At 39.4% G+C, this 21,565-nt stretch overlaps 3 protein-coding genes across 6 annotated transcripts in view; 2 read left to right on the top strand and 1 right to left on the bottom strand.

Moving 5' to 3' along the window:
* Positions 1–4,547, top strand: part of LOC133648668 (mitogen-activated protein kinase-binding protein 1-like) — a 55,154-nt gene extending 50,607 nt beyond the window's left edge. Inside the window, 6 exon segments of the mRNA XM_062044965.1 lie at positions 1,427–1,587; positions 1,774–2,229; positions 2,298–2,328; positions 3,388–3,635; positions 3,773–3,858; positions 3,943–4,547. Of these exon segments, the coding sequence (XP_061900949.1) occupies positions 1,427–1,587; positions 1,774–2,229; positions 2,298–2,328; positions 3,388–3,635; positions 3,773–3,858; positions 3,943–4,176 (1,216 nt within the window). The 3' untranslated portion in view covers positions 4,177–4,547.
* A 3,051-nt stretch (positions 4,548–7,598) lies between these two features.
* On the bottom strand, positions 7,599–20,990 carry LOC133648672 (galectin-3). 2 transcript variants are annotated; one of them, XM_062044980.1, is made up of 7 exons: positions 20,890–20,990; positions 18,308–18,430; positions 11,533–11,543; positions 10,740–11,432; positions 10,589–10,677; positions 10,355–10,526; positions 7,599–8,011 (listed from the first exon to the last, which is right to left on the bottom strand). In XM_062044980.1, exons 2-7 carry the CDS (start codon positions 18,426–18,428, stop codon positions 7,853–7,855), a joined length of 1,245 nt encoding a protein of 414 aa, XP_061900964.1. In that variant the 5' UTR covers positions 18,429–18,430; positions 20,890–20,990; the 3' UTR covers positions 7,599–7,852. The 2 variants fall into 2 exon arrangements, with proteins under 2 accessions (XP_061900964.1, XP_061900965.1); XM_062044981.1 differs by having other exon boundaries at positions 7,612–8,011; positions 10,740–11,348; positions 11,497–11,543.
* The window catches only part of pak5 (p21 protein (Cdc42/Rac)-activated kinase 5), a 204,203-nt gene continuing 203,220 nt past the window's right edge, over positions 20,583–21,565 (top strand). For all 3 annotated transcript variants that reach the window (XM_062044974.1, XM_062044975.1, XM_062044970.1), the window contains exon 1: positions 20,583–21,191. The gene's annotated coding sequence lies outside the window, so the exon portion shown is untranslated. The remainder of the gene's footprint in view (positions 21,192–21,565) is intronic.

Raw genomic sequence — 21,565 nt, 5'->3', positions numbered from 1 at the left:
ATTAAATGAACCAAAAATATGACTTATTTTATCTTTGTGAAAATATTGGACACAGTGTGTTGTCAAGCTTATGAGATGCGATGCAAGTGTAAGCCACTGTGACACTATTGTTCATTTTTATTTATTTTTTTTGAATAAATGCCTAATGATAATGTCAATGAGGGATTTTTAATCACTGCTATGTTGAAATTGTAACTAATATTGATACTGTTGTTGATAATATTAATTTTTGTTTCACTACTTTTGGATTGTTCTGTGTCGTGTTTGTGTCTCCTCTCAATTGCTCTGTTTATTGCTGTTATGAGTGTTGCTGCGTCGGGTTTGGTTTTGGAATTGGATTGCATTGTTATGGTATTACTGTGTATTGTTTTGTTGGATTGATTAATTTAAAAAATAAATAATAAAATTGATTTTTGAAAAATGAGAATCGATACTGAATCGTACAACGTGAGAATGGCGATTTGAATTCGAATCGATTTTTTCCCACACCCCTAATATTTACAAAGGTAACTAGAAATACAAGGTTGTAGATGACTCCATTGTGTCTTACTGGACATCTGCTGGATGTTCAGATGCTTGTTTGGTCCCCAAAAACATAGAAATACACAATTAAAAAAACAAAAAACAACTAGAATAAATTTTATTAATATTTGTGTACTAATAAAAACTAGTTTTAATATTTTTCTTAAACTTTATTTATTTTATTTGACCTTAATTGTGAGTGTGAACTGATGTCGCCATGTGTAGGGGAGGCCCTCTGTTGACCAAAGTGCAGGGAAAGGAACATGGCTGTAGATTAACTACGGTCAAAGTATTGGACAGGACGTCGAAATGTGTAATAAAGTTGAACTTTATATAAGAAAAAAATGGGGATACAAACGGTACAAAACGATCCTTATATGTTGTTATCTGTCATTCATTCATCACCCGTAGGCTCGTAATTCTCATCTCAACAACCACAATGCACCTGCTCCCGGTCTTTCTAACATCCGGTTTGCCGCAATGCATTGTGGAACATGCAGTCTTTTAGTTTACCCTTTGTTAGGCTATTGAGTAGAAACAACTCAATTCAATGTCAGTGTTTCTCAAATAATCCATATCAAATACATGTATAATTCAAATCAATTCCCTTTTAACTCTTTTTAGCTGTAAATATTAATAGATCAATTTATCAGCAATTAAATCAAACATGCAAATTATGAATGATCATCACACATGAACTATATAACCCATAAGTTACAACAATGGCAGCCTCTCCTCCAAACCCCTCGTGTCCAAAGTAATACCCTTAATGGAAGACAGGCAGAGCAGAAACCTGGAGGACAAGACCCCCGTGTCCCCCAGCAACACCTATGGACCAAAGTAGGCAGAAAGTGACACTGTGATGAAAAATGTTGAAGTTGTTTGACAAAAATGTCCTTCTTAGGGGGGCTACCGTCTCTCCTCCCATCCCAAGACCGCAGAAGAAGACCACGCCTGCGCCCCATCTGTGGAGGTTCTCCACGCCTCTGTCCAAGCCTTCAGTGCTGCTGGACGGCACTACAAGTCTGCAGAAGTCTCAGTCTGTCCAGAACCTGAGCTTGGCTTGTAGGTAGCATACACAAATTGCAACATGATTCATATGTGCCCCCTAAAGGCTGTTGGTGGTGTTACCTTTGATCTTTTTCTGAGTCAGTGACATTTTAGACAGAAAAAAGCAAGAAGGGACAAACTAAAAAAAAAGAAACAATGAATGAAAAGTTGAATAAGGTGGTCTCTTTCTCATTTCTTTAGCTCCGCGTTTTGTGCTGCCCCTTAGCGACCAGAGGGAAGTCTGCAAGAGGCCCCAGCATCTTTCCCTGGACCGAGACACTCCCAAGCCGTCCTCAAATTTGTCCTCGCCCTCCCCGGGGTCGCCGCAATCCCCCCGCTCCCCCCACTCCTACATGAACCCCACAGCCAGCTCCATGGCCAAGAGCAGCCGCTCCTCCTCGCTGGGCGAAGGTCTGCATGCAGGCGTCCCCTTCAGCTTGTCCTCCCTTTCCTCCAAGGCCAGGAGGTCGTTGTCTGGTGATCTGGAGCTAGAGTCGCCTTCTCTGGTCTGTCTGCAGCCCACTGCCACAGTTTTACCAACCCGCATCCCTCAGCCCAAGCAGCCTCTCAGCCCTCGACGCAGCCTCTGCGCCGACAAGACCAGCTTGGCCTGTCCAACAGTGTGTGATGTCACTTCCTGTGCAGGAAGCAAACCAGGTTAAACAACATCAACTTTTTAAATGTATACCTTTGTTTCATTTTCTCTACATTGTCCTTACGTACAGATTCTCCAGAGAGGACGTCAGTGTCGGAGAGGTATGGCTTTTTTTTTTAATCTCATAATTGTATTTTTTTATTTTTATATTATATGCAGTCGTCCCTCACCACATCACATTTTTGAATTTTTTAAAGCATATTCTATAATATTTTTGGTCCTTTATTAAGGATTTTTTAAACATTTGTTTATAGGATTTTTTACTTTACATGCTAAATGTTCTTTTTTTCTCCCCCAAACAAGTTACCTACAAAATTATATATAAAATCTAATAAATTGAAAAATGAATCTCCCAAAAACATGCATTAGTCAAATAAGTACAGGTAAATATTGACAGGAAGCCACAGACAACTGCACTCCTGAGCGTCCCCAACACGGTGCAGCAAACCTTTCAATTACTTTTCTTAAGTTAAGCTTTTTTAAGCATTTTGTTGAAAAACATAAGGTCTTAAACAGTTTTTTATGCTCTAGCTATTCATTTTTTGATTAATAGTTAATGATTCCGACTTCACGGAAATTCATTTATCGTGGCCATGGCCAGAACCAATTAACAGCGATAAACAAGGGACGACTTATTCTTATTCCTAGTTGTTATTTATTTATTGTATATTGAGCAATTACATTTTATTAAAATACTTTATTTAAATAATAATAAATAATAACAAACATATTCATTTCTTTTCAGGTTTATATATTATTTTTTATGATGTTTATTTTTTACATATGTTTATTTTTTTTAATACTTTTTTGATAAATAATGAGTATGAATTGTTATGATGGGAAGGTATTTTCCCAAGCATAATTAGGAATACGTTTTCACATTTGTAATATTAAATTCTTACATAGCACAACAATAATAAATATGAAAACGAAACATTTTATAATGTAAATAAGAATAAAGTTATAATGTTTTATTAAAAATTCATAAGATCCAAAAAGCTAAAATGAGACAAATGTAGTAATTTTTATTGTACAGTTTTTGAAATGAGGAATGTTTATTGTTTCATTCTTGGCTGATATATTCTTGGATATTCTAATATAAATAATACAAATGTGGGAATAATGGTACAATAAGTATTTTTCCACATTTGTCTCTTTAGTAATCGGGATGCAGGGCTTGGACTTGAAGTGCTCCCTCTGGTGGTGGAAAATCTCTGGCCGCCCCCCTCTCACTCCCAGCCAGGTGTTCCTTTTATTCCTAACTGGTCGCTCTCTCGCTCTCCTCTTCCTCTTGGTCGTCATTCTCTCTCGTCACGCTGGCCACCGCTCGCCACCCAGCCCGTGCGTCAGTCAGCGTGCGTGTCTCCCCTGTGTGTGGCGCCGCCAACCTGCGGGCAATGCCACAGGGGTGAGCAGTAGGACTTCTGCATTTACTAACCTTCTTTTTCTTCTTCTTATCTCTATCTGCTTGTTGAGTGCATCGACCTTTCACGTTCGTGTGTGTGTGTGTTCACTTGGCTTGACAACTGTGTGTGTTCACTGCAGGTGAGTTCATCACCTTGGAAACATGCAAGCAGGCTGTTAGGGATCTTCACAGCAGCCTGAGAAGAACCCTCATGCTCTACACGGCGGTCAGTGTTCATTCCATCTTGTACGTTCTAATTCCAGAACTTTTTGTCATTCTCAAAGCTTTGTGGTTCTGTCTGCACAATCAGGTGCTCCAGCGCCATCCGCAGTCAGCATGCGACGGTCGCCAGGAGATGGAGGAGCTCTTATCCAAAGCTCTGTTGTCCGTCAAAGCTGAGGTGGACCCACTGCCTCATTCCACGATGCGCTCGGAAGAAGACGGTGCGAGTTTGGGGTTGAAAGGTGAAGCCTTGGCCCTGCTGGAGCAATACGCCGAACTGCTGCTCAAGTCTGTGGAGAGGAAGCTGGACAACAAGATGTGACCCAGGAGGTAACGTTTGTTTTCATTGCTGAAACTCAAAGACAAAATATTTTCCTTTGAAAAACTTAAAGCCTTATTTTTCTTCCAAAAAAAAAGAGATGCCTTAGCTATTTTTTGTGGGGGGGGTTTATAAGCAGAATTTGCCATTTGAACTTACATCAAAAGAACACTAATGTTGCCAACAAATTAAAACTTTGAATTAAAGTAAAAAAGAACAAGTGATGAAGTTTGAAATGTACTTGTCTCAGTCATTCAGTTAATTGTGTGCATCGAAGTAATATTTATTTATGTACTGTAAGTACTTTGTGTTTGTATGTATTTGTACAAAATGTATTCCAATGGAACATCGTCTTCAAAATAAACAAAACAAACTGAAGCCTAAGTAGCCATGTTTGTTTTCATTTATAGTATGCATTTTTTTAATATAAAAACATGTATTCAATACTTAGATATTCCTTTGTTTTATTGCTGAAGAGATATTAACAATTTTGTTTATTTAGCACAATTCCCTTTAAGAATGTAGACTATTCCTCTCTGGCACCCATCGAGGGCGGACACTTTATTTTCCTCTTCCTTATCTCTCCTGCTTGCTTCTTTGTTTTGTCTTGTCTTAACTTTCTTGTTGCCTCTTTTTGCACTGCTCTCCAAATCTAAACATTGGAATTGGTTAACTGGCCTCTAAACAAACTTGACAAGATCTCGGTTTGGGAGAGTCTGCCTGTCTTGACGTAGCGGTTGTTGCTGGACACATGACGGACTCTTGAGAGGAGAAGGAGTGCCGAGTGCCTGGCGACCCTTTCAGTCGAGGACGTTGAAGGTATCCACCTATTCGGGATTATGACAACAGGACATCTGCTGATTGTAGTAAGCCTTGCTCTGGTGTGTCGACAAATTGGAAGATGCGGTGGACTGTGGACACTCTTGTGATTTTGGATAACATCGGACCGTCTGCCCTGCAGGATATATTTGAGGACCAGAAATAGACAATTAAGAGTAAAAAGCAAATGTTATCGCAAACACAAACATTTTAACTTGGATTGTTTCCTTGGCTTCAAGACTCTCCCGAAGGACAGTGCAGCAAACTTCGTTCCTGCCTCCCATGAACACACACCTGTTGTTGACTTTGGACTGACTGGCGGTTGCGAGAGCACCAATATAGACACGCTGTAGGGTTACACACACACATACAGTACATCCACGAAAAATACATGTCACACACACACATACCCCACCCCCATTGCACGCCTTCCTATGATGGACCAAGCAGCGCCCGTAGTGGCTGGCACCTTCGGGCCGAATCCCCGCCCCCTCACCCCTCATCGCAAGTCTTGAATTGTATGTTGTAATATGTATGTGCTTTGCTATGGAGTTTTTTTCTAACTCCACTGAGATTTTTTTTATACTCATCCACTCCCAGTGTTGACATTTTTCCCACCTTTTAAGGGGCGCCTTGAAGCGACGCATCAGCAGTCCTGTTCTGTAATCATGTACAGTGTTTGTTTGTCTAATCTTGAACAGGTTTGTGATGAAAACAACATTTTGTTGTACTAGTGCAATGACAATTAAGATCCATCCATCCATCCATAAATAAATACAAATGTAGACTTAAATAAATAATAATTTAGACTTTATTTAAATCCTAAAAAAACATCTACCTTGCTGTTATTCCATTGTTTTTATTGCTGAGAGAATCTATAACATGTAATATTTTTATTACTTATTTAATGGAACACTTGCACCAGCTTGACTCATAATACAAGTATCCATCCATCCATCCATTTTCCTCCGCTTATCCGAGGTCGGATCGCAGGGGCAGCAGCCTAAGCAGAGAAGCCCAGACTTCCCTCTCCCCAGCTACTTCTTTCAGCTCCTCCTGGGAGATCCTGAGGCGTTCCCAGGTCAGCCTGGAGACATAGTCTTCCAAACGTGTCCTGGGTCTTCCCCGTGGCCTCCTATCGGTCGGACGTGCCCTAAACACCTCCTTAGGGAGGCGTTTGAGTGGCATCCTGACCAGATGCCCGAACCACCTCATCTGGCTCCTCTCGATGTGGAGGAGCAATGGCTTTACTTTGAGCTCCTCCTGAATGACAGAGCATTTCACCCTATCTCTAAGGGAGAGCCCCGCCACCCAACGGAGGAAACTCATTTCGGCCGCTTGTACCCGTGATCTTGTCCTTTCACTCATTACCCAAAGCTCACGACCATAGGTGAGGATGGGAACGTAGATCGACCCTGCCGAGAGTATAGAGCTGGTCCACAGTTCCACGACCAGGACGAAAACCACACTGTTCCTCCTGAATCCGAGAATCGACTATCCGGCGTAGCCTCCTCTCCAGTAGACCTTACTGGGAAGGCTGAGGAGTGTGATCCTACGATAGTTGGAACACACCCTCCGGTTCGACGATCATTGAACTGCAGCCTAGGGTGTCCTGGTGCCAAGTGCACATATGGACACCCTTATGTTTGAACATAACAAAGCACCACATGGGTTCAGATCCGAGCGGCCATTCTTCCCAATCACGCCTCTCCAGGTTTCACTGTCTTTGCCAACATGAACGCTGAAGTCACCCAGCAGAACAAGGGAATCACCCGGGGGAGCACTCTCCAGTACTCCCTTGAGGTAATCCAAAAAAGGGCGGGTACTCTGAGCTGCTGTTCGGTAAGATCAAACAACAGTCAGGAACCGTTCCCCCACCAGAAGACGGAGGGAAGCTACCCTCTCGTCCACTGGGTTGAACTCCAACGTGCAGGCTTTGAACCGGGGGGGCAACAGCAATTGTCACCCCAGCCCGTCGCCTCTCACTGCGTGCAACGCCAGAGTGGAAGCGAGTCCAGCCTGTGGTTCCAGAGCCCTTGCTGTCCTTTGAAGGGAGTCCAACTAGATATAGCCGAAACTTCTCTCCCCCAGCGAGGTGATGTCGCACGTCCCAAGAGCTAGCTTATGTAGCTGAAGATCGGACCGCCAAGTGCCCTGCTTTTGGCTGCTGCCCAGCTCACACTGCACCCGAGCTCTATGGCCCCTCCTAAGAGTGGCGAGCCCATTGGAGGGGGGACCCACGTTGCCTCTTCGGGCCTGGCTCCAGATGGGGGCCCCTGTGACTCGCTTCCGGGCGAGAGAAATCTGAGTCCTTGTTTTGTCCTCTTCATAAAGGTCTTTGAGCTGCTCTTTGTCTGATCCCTCACCTAGGACCTGTTTGTCTTGGGAGACCCTACCACGAAGCATTGAAGCCCCCTGACAACATAGCTCCTAGAATCATTGGGACACGGAAACTCCTTTACCACAATAAGGTGGCAGCTCAGAAAGGAGATAACATAATATAGATATAGGTAGGAGATAATACAAGTATAAAAGACAACAATTCATGAACAAATAGAGCATTCAACATTCAGTTTGAGGCAGTTTAATAGTTATAATACTAAAAAATATTGTACACAGTAAATGTAGAAAGCACACGCTAAAAACAAAGCTGTGTTTATATTTATAAATAGCAATATTAGTACTTAGTGATTTAATTGTGAAAGGGCTCAGCTCATATTATCATTATTATTCTTATTGAATCCCAATATAAAGAAGAATTCACAATATAGTATTATTATTAATAAAGTAGTTCAAGTTCTGCATGTCTTTAATAATGTGATCACACTTTGTATGTATGGACGATATGATTTGGCGCGTCCTACGGGAGCGTCTCGACGTGAATGAAGGTGAGGACGACGTCGTGCAGGATGTTGATGCGGTTGATCTGGTTGAGCTCTCTGACGCGGTGTCGAAACTCGAACAGCGGAATGTTGTTGACCGCCACGCGGAACGACTCCTGCGTGCACAGGATCTTCATCTGAAAGACACACACACACACACACACTGACTGTCATTTTCTATTGTGTTACATTACATTAAATTGGGATTGTAGTTTAGTTTACTTGGAAGATGCTTAAAGGTGTTGAAGAACAATTGTACAATTTATCACGTCTGAAAAGAAGTAAGAAGAAGCAGATCTTATCCCTTAGTGTATGTGTATTATAACACAGTAGTTAATGACCTTAATGTGTCTGACTTCCTGTTCCTGCCATCTCTCCCTGTGCTTGTTTTGCTGTTTAACTATGTCGTAGGATTGCGCTATATATACAAACTAAATGATACTGTTTACATTTGGCAGACAATAGAGTTTAAATAGTATCGTCATATCGTGAAAATGCATGTTGATTAGAGATGTGATGATGATAAATGCTTTAAAATGTAATATCGGAAATTATCGGTATGTTTTTTTTAAATTATCGGTATTGTTTTATTTTTTATTTTATTTGTATTTATTTTTTTATTAAATCAACATAGAAAACACAAGATACACTTACAATTAGTGCACTAACCCAAAAAAGCTCCTTTCCCATTTACAGTCATTCACACTCATTCACACAAAAGGGTTGTTTCTTTCTGTTATTAATATTTTGGTTCCTACATTATATATCAATATATATCAATACAGTCTGCAAGGGATACAGTCCGTAAGCACACATGATTGTGCGTGCTGCAGGTCCACTAATAGTACTAACCTTTAACAGTTAATTTTACTAATTTTCATTAATTACTAGTTTCTATGTAACTGTTTTTATATTGTTTTACTTTCTTTTTTATTTAAGACAATGTTTTTAATTGATTGAACTTATTTTATTTTATAAAGTTTTCAAAAAAGGACCTTATCTTCACCATACCTGGTTGTCCAAATTAGGCATAATGTGTTAATTCCACGACTGTATATATCGGTATCGGTTGATATCGGTATTGGTTGATATTGGTATCGGTAATTAAAAAGTTGGACAATATCGGAATATCGGATATCGGCAAAAAGACATTATCGGACATCCCTAATGTTGATGAAACATTCTAGCTGTGTTGTGCACCGCTGACAGCGACAAGTAAATGAACACGTCCTCAAGACAATGTAGCATCCAAGCTAGCAATCTGCCGACTAACGTCCCTCCACAGTGCTAAGCCGCTTCTAAGTCAGCAATCCTTGCCTCTACGGCGGAAAATAAACTGTTTCTTACAAGTTTTCGTTATCACTGGAGGACTAGAGAACAAGGAATTTGCTAAACATGCTACACTACACATCGGAAAGGATACAAAAAAAGCATAACAAACCGCTAAGCTGGAACTTGTGAATAAGGGTGGGCGGATTGATACAAATATCGACAGTAATGATACAAGTATAGTATCAGTATATTGTCAATATGATTAGATTCATATCTTATTATCACAAAGTCTTTTTTGTTGTTGTTTACAAATTCAGAAAATAAGTCCTTGGACCAAGGAGAACTTTTATATAGGAGGGAGGAAAAACTCCAAAATATTTAAATCAGATTATAATTGTGATAAAAAATGTTGAACATTTTAAGTATCAGCATTGGTACGACCAATACACCCCTGTGACTACTTGGTATTGGATCAATACACACATTTGTAGTATTGCCCAAAACTAATGTAAAGTATTCACACAACAGAAGAATTATTACATTTGAACAAAAGTGTCGATAGAAACATGTTACAACAGAAAGTAATAATAATAATGGATTAGATTTATATAGCACCTTTCTATAGACTAGACTCAGAGTAGCCAGATATTAACTGTAAATTCCCAAGGAAAAATAATATTAGTTTTAAGAACATACTACAAAAGAAATGGTTGCAATATGTTACTGCATATGTCAGCAGCTAAATTGGGAGCCTTTGAAACCTGTTTTGAAATGGTTCTCTTTTCTCCTACATACCAAATTAAATATAGATTTTAGGCCAAATGGCCCCTCTACTATGTTGCAAAAAGACAACGTCTGCAGCGCCACAATAAATTGTTGCTCACAAGTTCTGCTGGGCAACAATTGACTAATGAGTCCCACCATCTATTTGTTTATCTTTGTTGTTGTAAGCGGGTATTGTAGAGCTTTTTGAGCAACAACACGAGACCGCGACTGACCTCCAGGAGCCTCCCTGCAGCACAGCACTTCCCTGATCTAGGACCAGCTGTCCCAAACGTCTTTCCAACACTTTCCACCTTTTCAGCCAAACGTTAGCCTGACATTAAAACCGTGGAGTCAGTCAAAGGTCGTGAAGGTAGCATCAATAAACACTCCCGGGATGCGTGGTGTTCATTTCAACACTTCCTGTGTGACCTCGTCATGCTCACCTCAAAGGGGCTCCCCAGGGCGAAGGGGAAAGGTCCCTTCAAGTCTCGCTCTTCGGACCCCCAGCGCTCGCCCACTTTGTGGTTGCGCACCAGCACCTGTTTGCCGCCCTCACTGAAGCGAGGGTTGATGTGGAAGGCGATGTCGTTTCCTCTCAGGAAGTTCACCGTGAACCTGCAAGAAGAAACAACTGTGTTCTCTGACGGCAGCCGTCCAAAGTAAGCTGGATGACTTACATCTTAGCGTTTGGTTTCACTTGGCCCAGGAGGGTCATCATCATCTTGTCATACACTCCTCTGGACAGGTTCAGGTTGTAGGGAACGCTCTAAACATCCATAAACATTAACTTTGATACGAACATAGATCCTGTTTTTATGCTGTACTCACCAGCGGTCCAGATGTGGGCGGAAGCCAGTGTTGGGGCACCAAGGAAGGGTTCTGACCGGGCCATCCTGACTGTCCTGGGTTGTAAGGCCAACCTGGGTGGGCGGCCCAACCTGGCATATTTGGATGTAGGTTTGGAACAGGAGCAGGTGCAGGGACAGAAACAGGGGCTGGTGCTGGTGGTACAGGAACAGGAGATACAGCTGGAACCTGGTAGGGTACCAGGGGTTGAACAGGAGCCGGTGGCTGGAGAGGCTGGTACTGGGTGCCTGGCCAACAAGGCTGGCAGTTAGGATTCAAAGATGGCACCATGGTCTGAGCAGGAGCCGGGATCATGTTTGTAGTTGGGGAAGGGGAGGGTGTTACGGTCTGAGGCGGGATTGGAACAGGGGTGACTCCAGAGACTGGTAATGGTTGAGTTCCAAGCCAGCAGGGAGTGTTAGGCTGGCCGGTCCAGCATGGAGCCGGCTGAGGAGGAAAGGCGGGTTGGGCAACCTGGGCGGCTTGTCCGGGCCATGAAGGGAATGTGGTCCCAGAAACCTGAGCAGGCCACAAGGCGCCAGTCTGTGGGGCAGAACCAGGCGGGCAGCTGCCACACAGAACATCAGCATGCTGAGAGGTCGGGGAGGGCAGAGGGTCGGGGTCGACGATGGAGATACGAGGGAGGGAGAGGGTTGATAGGATGGACGACAACAACTTGCAGGTTCAACATCCACACAAGCAACCATTTCAACATTCTGATTTAGACCACTGTTCTTACCTGTGCTGCCATCTGATATTGTGAGGGGTTACTTACGTCCATGATGCCTGGAACACAAGACCACATTACTTCATCGCAACAGGCACAATAACACACCTTCAATGAATAGAAAAACAACCGCCTGCCGACCAAGATGCGTATGTTAGCTTTGTTCCGCACTTCAAATTGAAATTTGTTTTGTGCCCCCCCACCCTGTTTCTTCATGAGGATTATGAGTCATTCTTCATCTAAATGGGAATATATGAACATCCTAGCAGTCGCCATCCTAATGACAGCAGACCTTGCACAGTAAGTGATGTTTTATTATGTTGTGATGCGTTTTTTAAATTGATGTGCGGCGTATGCTTAAAATGATCAAAATATGTAAATATTAAATGTTATTATAAAAGTGACAGTTACTATATTACATATATACTTACATCATGTATATAAAACCTTGATGGAGGTGTTTGGATGTTTTTAGGCACTCTATAGGCAGAATAAAGCGTCTCCCTTATGCTCCATTGTAAGCAGACTTTTGATCGCATTTATTTAATATTTAGGATGCATTAAAAAAAAATACATCCGTCGTCATGATCATCATAATGAACGTGAAGGTTAGGCAAAATTCTATAAAAAAGTGACGTTTCCCTTTAAGATTGAATTTGTTCTCTTGCTGCTGTTTTGCATCTCTATTTAGTACGTCTAAAAATGATGTGCAAACTGGCAATCGTGCAGAAATGGCAGTGAGAAAGAACACTGGAGCTCCTAATTATGTATGCTTGTCAACATACACTGTATATGTTTTGTTAAAATAAAAAAATAAAAAATAAACATATCATCTATACAGCAATATCATTTTAGAATTTCATAGCTGCTGGATGACTTAAGGAGTCTGATGAAAATATATTCAATTGATGCGTTTAGGTGTCTGCTGGTAGATTTTTTAATGACATTTGTTTTTTTCATATAAAAGATATATTATTAACATATGTCCTACATGGAAAAAACTTACTGCAAAATTGGTACATTTCTGCTGCATGTTTAAAAACATAGCAAAACGCCACAGGTTGGGAGGTGCATAATAACATTAATGTTCAGTAAATGAGTTTCGCCATGGTGAAAGATTCGTAAATGTCTATGCTGATTGTTGTTTTCATGTCTGGCTAAGCATTTTACTGGAGCAGCGCTCCAATTTTGTTGGATTATTAATGTATGGACAATAAAGGTATTGTATTCTATTCTAATACACGCAAAACCTCATTTAAATAAGGCGGTTTGCACCTGTTATCAATTGTACACGCCGTATTAGAACATGTCTCTGAATGTTCTCATTCATCCAGGTCTTTGTATTCTCAGCTGCAACTGCTGTGTTCACTTTGTCTTAGAAGACGTTTTGACTCTCATCCGAGTAGTCTTCATCGGTTCATGATCATAGACCTAGACTGGTCATCGCTTGGACTTAGACTGGTAGGGATGATGTTCGAAACCGGTTCTCCCGGTTGTTCGATAAGAAAAGAACCGTTCGATAAGAAAAGAACCGATTTCATGGACTTGAATCCCTTTTTGAGAACTGGTTCCCGTTATCGAGGCCACTATAGTAAAGAAAAAGAGTTGGTTCTTTATTTGAATCCCTGGGAACAAATCCCGTCCCACAGGAAATGCCCTGTGGCACGTCCCAGGAAATGACATAGCTCAGTCATTAGGCGGCAATACAGAAGCAGCAACAACAATGGACCGGAAAAAACGCCTCAAGGCATGGCTTCATTTTACAAAAAAATACGACGAGGAAACGGCTATCTGCAATTATTGCCAGGCTTCGCTCTCATGTAAGGGGGGAAGTACAACAAGCATGATGAAACATGTTCAGGCCGTACATAACCTGAAGGTTGGAGAAAGGTGTCGTGGAGAAGCATAATTCTTCTTTGTACTTTGTAAGCACTATTAATTTGAACAACCTCTTAAAGTGGATCATATCAGTACAATGTTTAACTTCATTACTTAATCCATTCCACCATTTAATTCCACATATTAATGCTTAAGACTTAATAACAGACACCCTAGTCTTCAGATTCAGCTAATTTCCCCCCTAATTCTATGCTGTGTCTGTCCCTCATTTTCCTTCCAGGACAAGGACGTTCAGTCATTCCTGGAGGAGGCCACACTGATGGACCCCAGAAGGATGTTCCAATAGCAGCAGAAGTGCACTTTTTGGAGAGATGTATTATTTTCAGTTTCGTGCCCAAGGGACTGATTTTATTTAACACTATATTATTATTTATACACCTATAGGGATCACAGAGACAGGTTGTTTTTGTGTTACTGTATATATTTGTTTTTCTGAAAAATCCCACTTAATATACTTTGGGTAACAACAGTCAATATTTATTTATTTTATTTTATTTCTTTAGGGGTGTAACAACAGTCAATATTTATTTATTTATTTTATTTTATTTTATTTTTTTCTTCTAAGATAAAAGTGAGCTTTTGTTAAACCAAATATTGTGTGTTTTTTTCCATATACAACAACCTATCTGGATTCGATAAGAGAATCGATAAGGAATCGGTTCGATAAGAGGATTCGATAATGGGCTTGAACTCGATAATTTCTTATCAAACATCATCCCTATAGACTGGTCAAATCTAGTATAGCAGCTGCTGCCAAAACCGCTGCCAGATTAGTAGGGGTGTCGATTGATTTTCAGATTAATCATGATTCTTATTTTTAGCGATTCTGAATCGATAAAAAAAAAATCCAAAATATATATATTTTTTCCAGTCTGTCCTGTTCAGCCACTCAGGCAAATCATATTGTTGATGTAGATTGCTCATATCTGCTGTACAGATGTACTTTATAAAGAGAAGTGTTGGATACTTCTCTCGTTGCCTTACTTGTATTTGATTTTAATAAATGTTTGGGTAGAATTTTATTAAACAAAACCAGTTTTCTTTTAAGTAATTATGGAAATGTATCACAGCTGTTTATCTATTTTATGGAGGAATGTAGTTAATTATAGAAGTGGCACCCAATGGTATTAAAAAGTATGGATTTTGAATCGATAATCATTTTGAATTGAGAATCAATTCTGAATCAAACCGTGTGACGATTCACAGCCCAATAGACGAGATCTGACCAATCTAAGTCTAAGACTAGATCTGACCAATCTAAGTCTAAGACTAGATCCTAACAATCTAAGTCTAAGACTAGATCTGACCAATCTAAGTCTAAGACTAGATCCTACCAATCTAAGTCTAAGACTAGATACTACCAATCTAAGTCTAAGACTAGATCTGACAAATCTAAGTCTAAGACTAGATTCTACCAATCTAAGTCTAAGTCTAGATCTGAACAATCTAAGTCTAAGACTAGATCCAACCAATCTAAGTCGAAGACTAGATCTGACCAATCTAAGTCTAAGACTAGATTCTACCAATATAAGTCTAAGACTAGTGTGACCAATCTAAGTCGAAGACTAGATCTGACCAATCTAAGTCTAAGACTAGATTCTACCAATATAAGTCTAAGACTAGTGTGACCAATCTAAATCTAGGACTACATCTGACCAATCTAAGTCTAAGACTAGATCTGACCAATCTAAGTCTAAGACTAGATCTGACCAATCTAAGTCTAAGACTAGATCCTACCAATCTAAGTCTAAGACTAGATATGACCAATCTAAGTCTAAGACTAGATATGACCAATCTAAGTCTAAGACTAGATCCTACCAATCTAAGTCTAGGACTAGATGTGACCAATCTAAGTCTAAGACTAGATTCTACCAATCTAAGTCTAAGAGTAGATCTGACCAATCTAAGTCTAAGACTAGTTCCAACCAATCTAAGTCTAAGACTAGATATGACCAATCTAAGTCTAAGACTAGATTCTACGAATCTAAGTCTAACACTAGATGTGACCAATGTAAATCTAGGACTAGATCTGATCAATCTAAGTCTAAGACTTTATCTGACCAATCTAAGTCTAAGACTAGATCTGACCAATCTAAGTCTAAGACTAGATCCTACCAATCTAAGTCTAAGACTAGATTTGACCAATCTAAGTCTAAGACTAGATATGACCAATCTAAGTCTAAGACTAGATCATACCAATCTTAGTCTAAGACTAGATCTGACCAATCTAAGTCTAAGACTAGATTCTACCAATCTAAGTCTAAGACTAGATCTGACCAATCTAAGTCTAAGACTAGATCCAACCAATCTAAGTCTAAGACTATATCTGACCAATCTAAGTCTAAGACTAGATCCTACCAATCTAAGTCTAAGACTAGATATGACCAATCTAAGTCTAAGACTAGATCCAACCAATCTAAGTCTAAGACTATATCTGACCAATCTAAGTCTAAGACTAGATCCTACCAATCTAAGTCTAAGACTAGATATGACCAATCTAAGTCTAAGACTAGATATGACCAATCTAAGTCTAAGACTGGATCCTACCAATCTAAGTCTAAGACTAGATCTGACCAATCTAAGTCTAAAACTAGATTCTACCAATCTAGGTCCAAGACCAGATCTGACTAATCTAAGTCTAAGACTAGATCCAACCAATCTAAGTCTAAGACTAGATCTGACCAATCTAAGTCTAAAACTAGATTCTACCAATCTAAGTCTAAGACTAGATGTGACCAATCTAAGTCTAAGACTAGATCTGACCAATCTAAGTCTAAGACTATATCTGACCAATCTAAGTCTAAAACTAGATTCTACCAATCTAAGTCTAAGACTAGATGTGACCAATCTAAGTCTAAGACTAGATCTGACCAATCTAAGTCTAAGACTATATCTGACCAATCTAAGTCTAAGACTAGATCCAACCAATCTAAGTCTAAGACTAGATCTGACCAATCTAAGTCTAAAACTAGATTCTACCAATCTAAGTCTAAGACTAGATGTGACCAATCTAAGTCTAAGACTAGATCTGACCAATCTAAGTCTAAGACTATATCTGACCAATCTAAGTCCAAGACTAGATCCTACCAATCTAAGTCTAAGACTGGATCCAACCAATCTAAGTCTAAGACTAGATCTAACCAATCTAAGTCTAAAACTAGATTCTACCAATCTAAGTCTAAGACTAGATGTGACCAATCTAAGTCTAAAACTAGATCTGACCTACCTAAGTGTAAGACTAAGTCTATGAGCATGAAGTGATGAAGCCTACTCAAATGAGAAGCGAAACCACACAGTGCAGTATTAGTAGATAACCTGCAACACGCCCACTAATAGTACACATATTTATTTAGATCAGGCTCCAGTTCCTCTAAAAGTTGTCCTCACCAGTCACAAACGTACTTCTGTAGAATAAGTTGTCTTCAATACTCGGTGCGTGTTAAAGTCTCCAGACTCTCTTGGGTGTTCGTGAAAAATGGTCCGTTAAGTTTATTAATGGAAGACTGTGCATGGTGACTCTCATTGAATGACGAGCACAGGAATGACAAAGTGAGTCACTCATGCAGGAGACAACACAACCGCTCATTGAGTGTGAGGATGTTGCTGACTCGTGTGTGAAGACAACAACTACACACGTGTGTCATGACCTCAGCATTACTTCATGACTTGCTCCTGTGACTGCAGATTGAATTAGTTCCTCAAAATGTACACCCTTATGCAACCAACCATCAGGTAACACACACACACACACACACACACACACACACACACACACACACACACACACACACACACACACTCATTCTCTGGACACCTCATTAGTTTAAAAAAATCTGCCTTTACCAAAACAACACTTGATTTTGACATTTAGTTTGGTTTGCTGTCATCATTTTTACATTCTATTTGTACTACGGGATCACAATTTATTCTGCGTTTTGTTTGTTCTATACAATTAACCTATGCTATTTACAACCTATAGCCTATTCCATCTGAAATATTATGTACTTGTCATCGTCCTTATGGTACTCATTGTTAAAGTCCCAATGATTGTCACACACACACTAGGTGTTGTTCACCCCCTGGGAGGTGAGGGGAGCAGTGAGCAGCACCGTGCGCTGTGCTCGGGAATCATTTGGTGATTTAACCCCCAATTCCAACCCTTGATGCTGAGTGCCAAGCAGGGAGGCAATGGGTCCCATTTTTTTTGTAGTCTTTGGTATGACTCGACCGGGATTTGAACTCACTACCTCCCAGTCTCAGGGCGGAAACTCTAACCACTAGGCCACTGAGCTACATTAGGCTACATCTGGGACCTTGGATAGTACATGTCATGCCATATACATAAAACAATAAGGTTCCTTGAATTTTTTAAATATTAAAAGTATGAATTTTGTTATTGCGGTTGTAGTTTGCAATGGTGTAGCACTACACTACATCATGCTGAAAGGTGTTTCTAATATTCTGACCCAGCTGAATACATAAAATATAGTAAATGTGAAATAGGTGTTTATATAAATATTACAAACAGCTTTTCATATAATGCAGTGCTGTTGTATGCTAGTCATTAACAATATGTAGAGAATGCATTTCAAAGGCTCAATTTTGTATAGGATGTAAATAGATTGTCCAAGTGTACTAAATGAAATTGTGTATTTCCTTAAGTGAAAGTGTATGTATGAATATTTTCTCTGTCATTTGTCATATGATGCACTATTGTATTTTATTTATGCACATATATATTTTTAATCCACCACTGTAGTGATTTACATGGCAATAATTGTAAAAAGTAAAAAATAAAAATACAACAAACTAATAGTTTGCTAAGATTGATGAAAATTAATAAAAAGTCATGTTTAGTATACAAAAGAAGAAAGAAATTAAATAGAAAATAAAATAATTCAATGTGGTAAAAAAAAAGGGTTACCTGTGGTGTTGCTGTTGCTTGCAGGCTGCAATGTTGTTGTCCAATGAGTCTGTATGCAGCCAATGAAATGAGCTTTTATAGGCCAACAACATCCTCGCTGATTGGCCCTGCCTATTTTCATCACTGTCACACATTGATGCACACACATGAACATTTCACACGATTTTGCTTGCTCATCTAAAGATATTTACATCGCTAAAGAGGGCTAGGAAACATCAGCAAGCACTTTGTTGTTTCTCTTTAGTGCCGTCAAAAGATTAATTTCTAAAATCTGATGAAATACACTTTTGATTAATTTAAATTAATCAAAGTAAATTACTTGCCTGTATCATTTTAATCAGCTTTTTAAAAAAAAAAAAAATTATTATATGTTATTATAATTGTTATACCTACGTGCAATTTTAGTGTCAGAATGTCATACAGAAACATTTTTAAAATGTTTTGAATGCACGTCATTTATTTGCTCAAATCTTTAGCTATAGTTGCATGTGCTAACTTTGACAGCCCTACTTTTTAGAAATGTATTTAAGTAATCTAATCATTTGTATTTATTTTCATATATTTAAAAAAATAAAAATAAAAATAGATTTAATTGACTATAATATTTTTGTGTTTTTATGTAATGTCATATATTTTTTATTTATTACGATTTTTATTAATATTCATTCATAATTATTTTAGATTAAATTAAATGTATTGAGTTTTGTTGTTGTTGTTTTTTTGTAATGAAAAACCTGCCATTACGTGAACGTATACTCAGCCAGACAACTGATTGTTTTAAATTTATGTTATTATTATTATTATTATTTTATAATGTATTTACTTCAATTAAACATAACCGGTAATCATTTTTATTATTATTTATTATCATTTTAAGCTCATTGAAAACATTTGAGCCAATTTAGTTTTTTTTAAAGTCATCATTTTTAGTACATTTTTTTAACCTTTCTAATTTCCAAAAATGACCTTATTTTATTTACATTTTCCTGTGCTAATATAAGCTGCGGAGTCGTATTGGTTCCCTCTCAAGAGTCACAAAGTTTAGGTTTCCGTGACAACAACCAAGCTAACAAAATGTGAAATAGGGAAAACTCACTGACAGGAGACAATAATGTGTTGTACTTATTTTCTATGGCAACCACTCAACAAATACCCCTCAATTAAAGGCTTTAACAATCTGTTGTCCACTCCTGGTTATTAGATTAGCTAAAAAATGCAAGAAGAATGCTGAGAATGAATAAATCTGTCTGTATATATTTACAGCTGCTTGGAGACACAATCCTTGTCAGGAACAACATGTTACATTATTTAGCAGCTATTGATTGTAAATGAGGGCGACTAAAAAAGGCAGCCAGTGTGTTTATAGGCTTTATTTTGGTCATTTTACTGAATTTCCTCATACAACTGCTGTGGAATCAGTCAGCTGTATGCAATAGGGCTATTTGTACTAATTATTTCCATATTAAAATTACATTGTTTCTCCTCAACTGTAAACACCAGCTTTACAGATGCCACTTCTAACTAAGTGTAATTACATACAACATTTTAAATGCTCATTTCTTTGAGGCATGATGTCTCTATAAATCTTTGTTATTTAATAAAATCACATATTTTTTAACGAATAAAAACAGCAGGAGGTTTTCAGTTTTCAAATCTTGCCACGTAATATTTAAATGTTAAGATGAGGAAACTGTATTTTTAATTTTTTTTTTTAATTTTATAAACCTTTATTTATAATATGCAACATTTACATACAATCAAGAAATAATAATAATCAAAACAAGTACAGAAACAGTACAAAACAGCGCCAGGGGGTTGTAAACTCAATAAAGTAACTAAAATAGAATGTAATATATATATATATATGTGTAACAAAATGTAAAGCCATAGGCTCACACAAGTTCCGTAAATAATCCAAATTTGGAGCACAGCATCATAGTTTTCACAGCTTTTTGGTTGTTAAAGGTAGAAAGCGTTTTAAAGTAGAGTTCTACCTCTTTTTTAAAGGCACAAAAAACAGGTCGCGTATTGACAAACTTACATTTATGAATACAAAACTTAGCCAATAGTATAATGAGGTTGCAAAGGTAAAAGTTAAATTTTTTTGCCGTACAGTATAAATCCAAATAGCACATTTTTAAAACACAGCACACATTTGTCATGAATATTGTCGAGGAAATTGTATTTTGCGTGACTTTTTTTTCATTTACGGCCTCGGCTAGGTTATAAAAAGCCCACTGGTCTAACCCGTTCGTTCCCACAATGCACCGCTAGATGGCGACGTCCGAAAGAAGTCATGATGGCGTTGATTGTATGTCGCTCAACACTTTTGTCATTTTTAGCACCTATTAATCCCCCATATTTTCTTAAAACGGTGACTTCTACGTGGATCATTTTAGATCAACCAAACTGCTATATTTGGGCGTTTTAAGCTCTTCTTCCTATCCTGTAAATGCTAATTGGCAATGGTAGTGTAGTTAGCGCCCCTAATGTAATTGTAATGGCGTTAGCTTCCTGGTGTTAGCCGCTATCATGTAACCCCTTTAATGACAACATTAATGCGTCCAAGCAGAGAGAGTAACCTGCTTAGGCGGGAAGTCGGTGTGCTTTTTCCAGTGATCAACTTCATGCGGTAAGTGCGTCGGAGCTGAATACACCGGCTCCAAACAGGTGCTCCAATTCGCCCCGGCGCTTCTCCGCCCCTCTCGGCCGCTCATTTGCTCCGTCGCGCGGCCCGGATGTGGCGCACAGGAGCGCTGCCTGACAGACCAACATGGCGCTGGCTCTCGCCTAGCGTTGCCCGCCGTTATAACCCCAATAATCATCGTTACATGAGAGGAGCAGGAGCAACGGGACATGTGAGCTCTTCGATCCAGACGAGCGGGTGAGTGTATCATTTATTTTATTCAATTCTGACCGATTGTGGCCGAGCTCCGGCTGCTGCTACTGGTGGTAGATGGTGGAAGGAGGAGGGGGGTAAAGGGACCTTCGCCGCCGGGAAAGTCGACCCGCTGGTCGCCTTAATGTGCTGATTTGTGTCCGAACTCCAGCTCTGCAAGGGTTGTAACGATGCCGCTATACCGAAAGGAGCTGTCATTTTAGCCAAGCTGTGTTGATGTTGTCATGGCTGTCAGGCTCGCTGTACATCGGCCGCTGTCCTTGGTGTTGAAGCTGGCGTGCATCACACCCATTCCGGATGTTTTTGCACCATTTGTGGTAACATGCATGCCTTGCTATCACGGTAGCTGCTTATCATCG

Source organism: Entelurus aequoreus, linkage group LG04 (assembly GCF_033978785.1).
Source record: "Entelurus aequoreus isolate RoL-2023_Sb linkage group LG04, RoL_Eaeq_v1.1, whole genome shotgun sequence".
NCBI lineage: Eukaryota > Metazoa > Chordata > Actinopteri > Syngnathiformes > Syngnathidae > Entelurus > Entelurus aequoreus.
This window is presented reverse-complemented; position numbering and strand designations above follow the sequence as displayed.

Coding starts and splice junctions, on each gene's coding strand:
- LOC133648672 (XM_062044980.1), bottom strand. CDS start 18,428: ATGAAAATAGGCAGGGCCAATCAGCGAGGATGTTGTTGGCCTATAAAA. Junction 10,678..10,739: donor CGCCCACATCTGGACCGCTG/GTGAGTACAGCA, acceptor ATGGATGTTTAG/AGCGTTCCCTACAACCTGAA. Junction 8,012..10,354: donor CCCTGGGGAGCCCCTTTGAG/GTGAGCATGACG, acceptor TGTGTCTTTCAG/ATGAAGATCCTGTGCACGCA.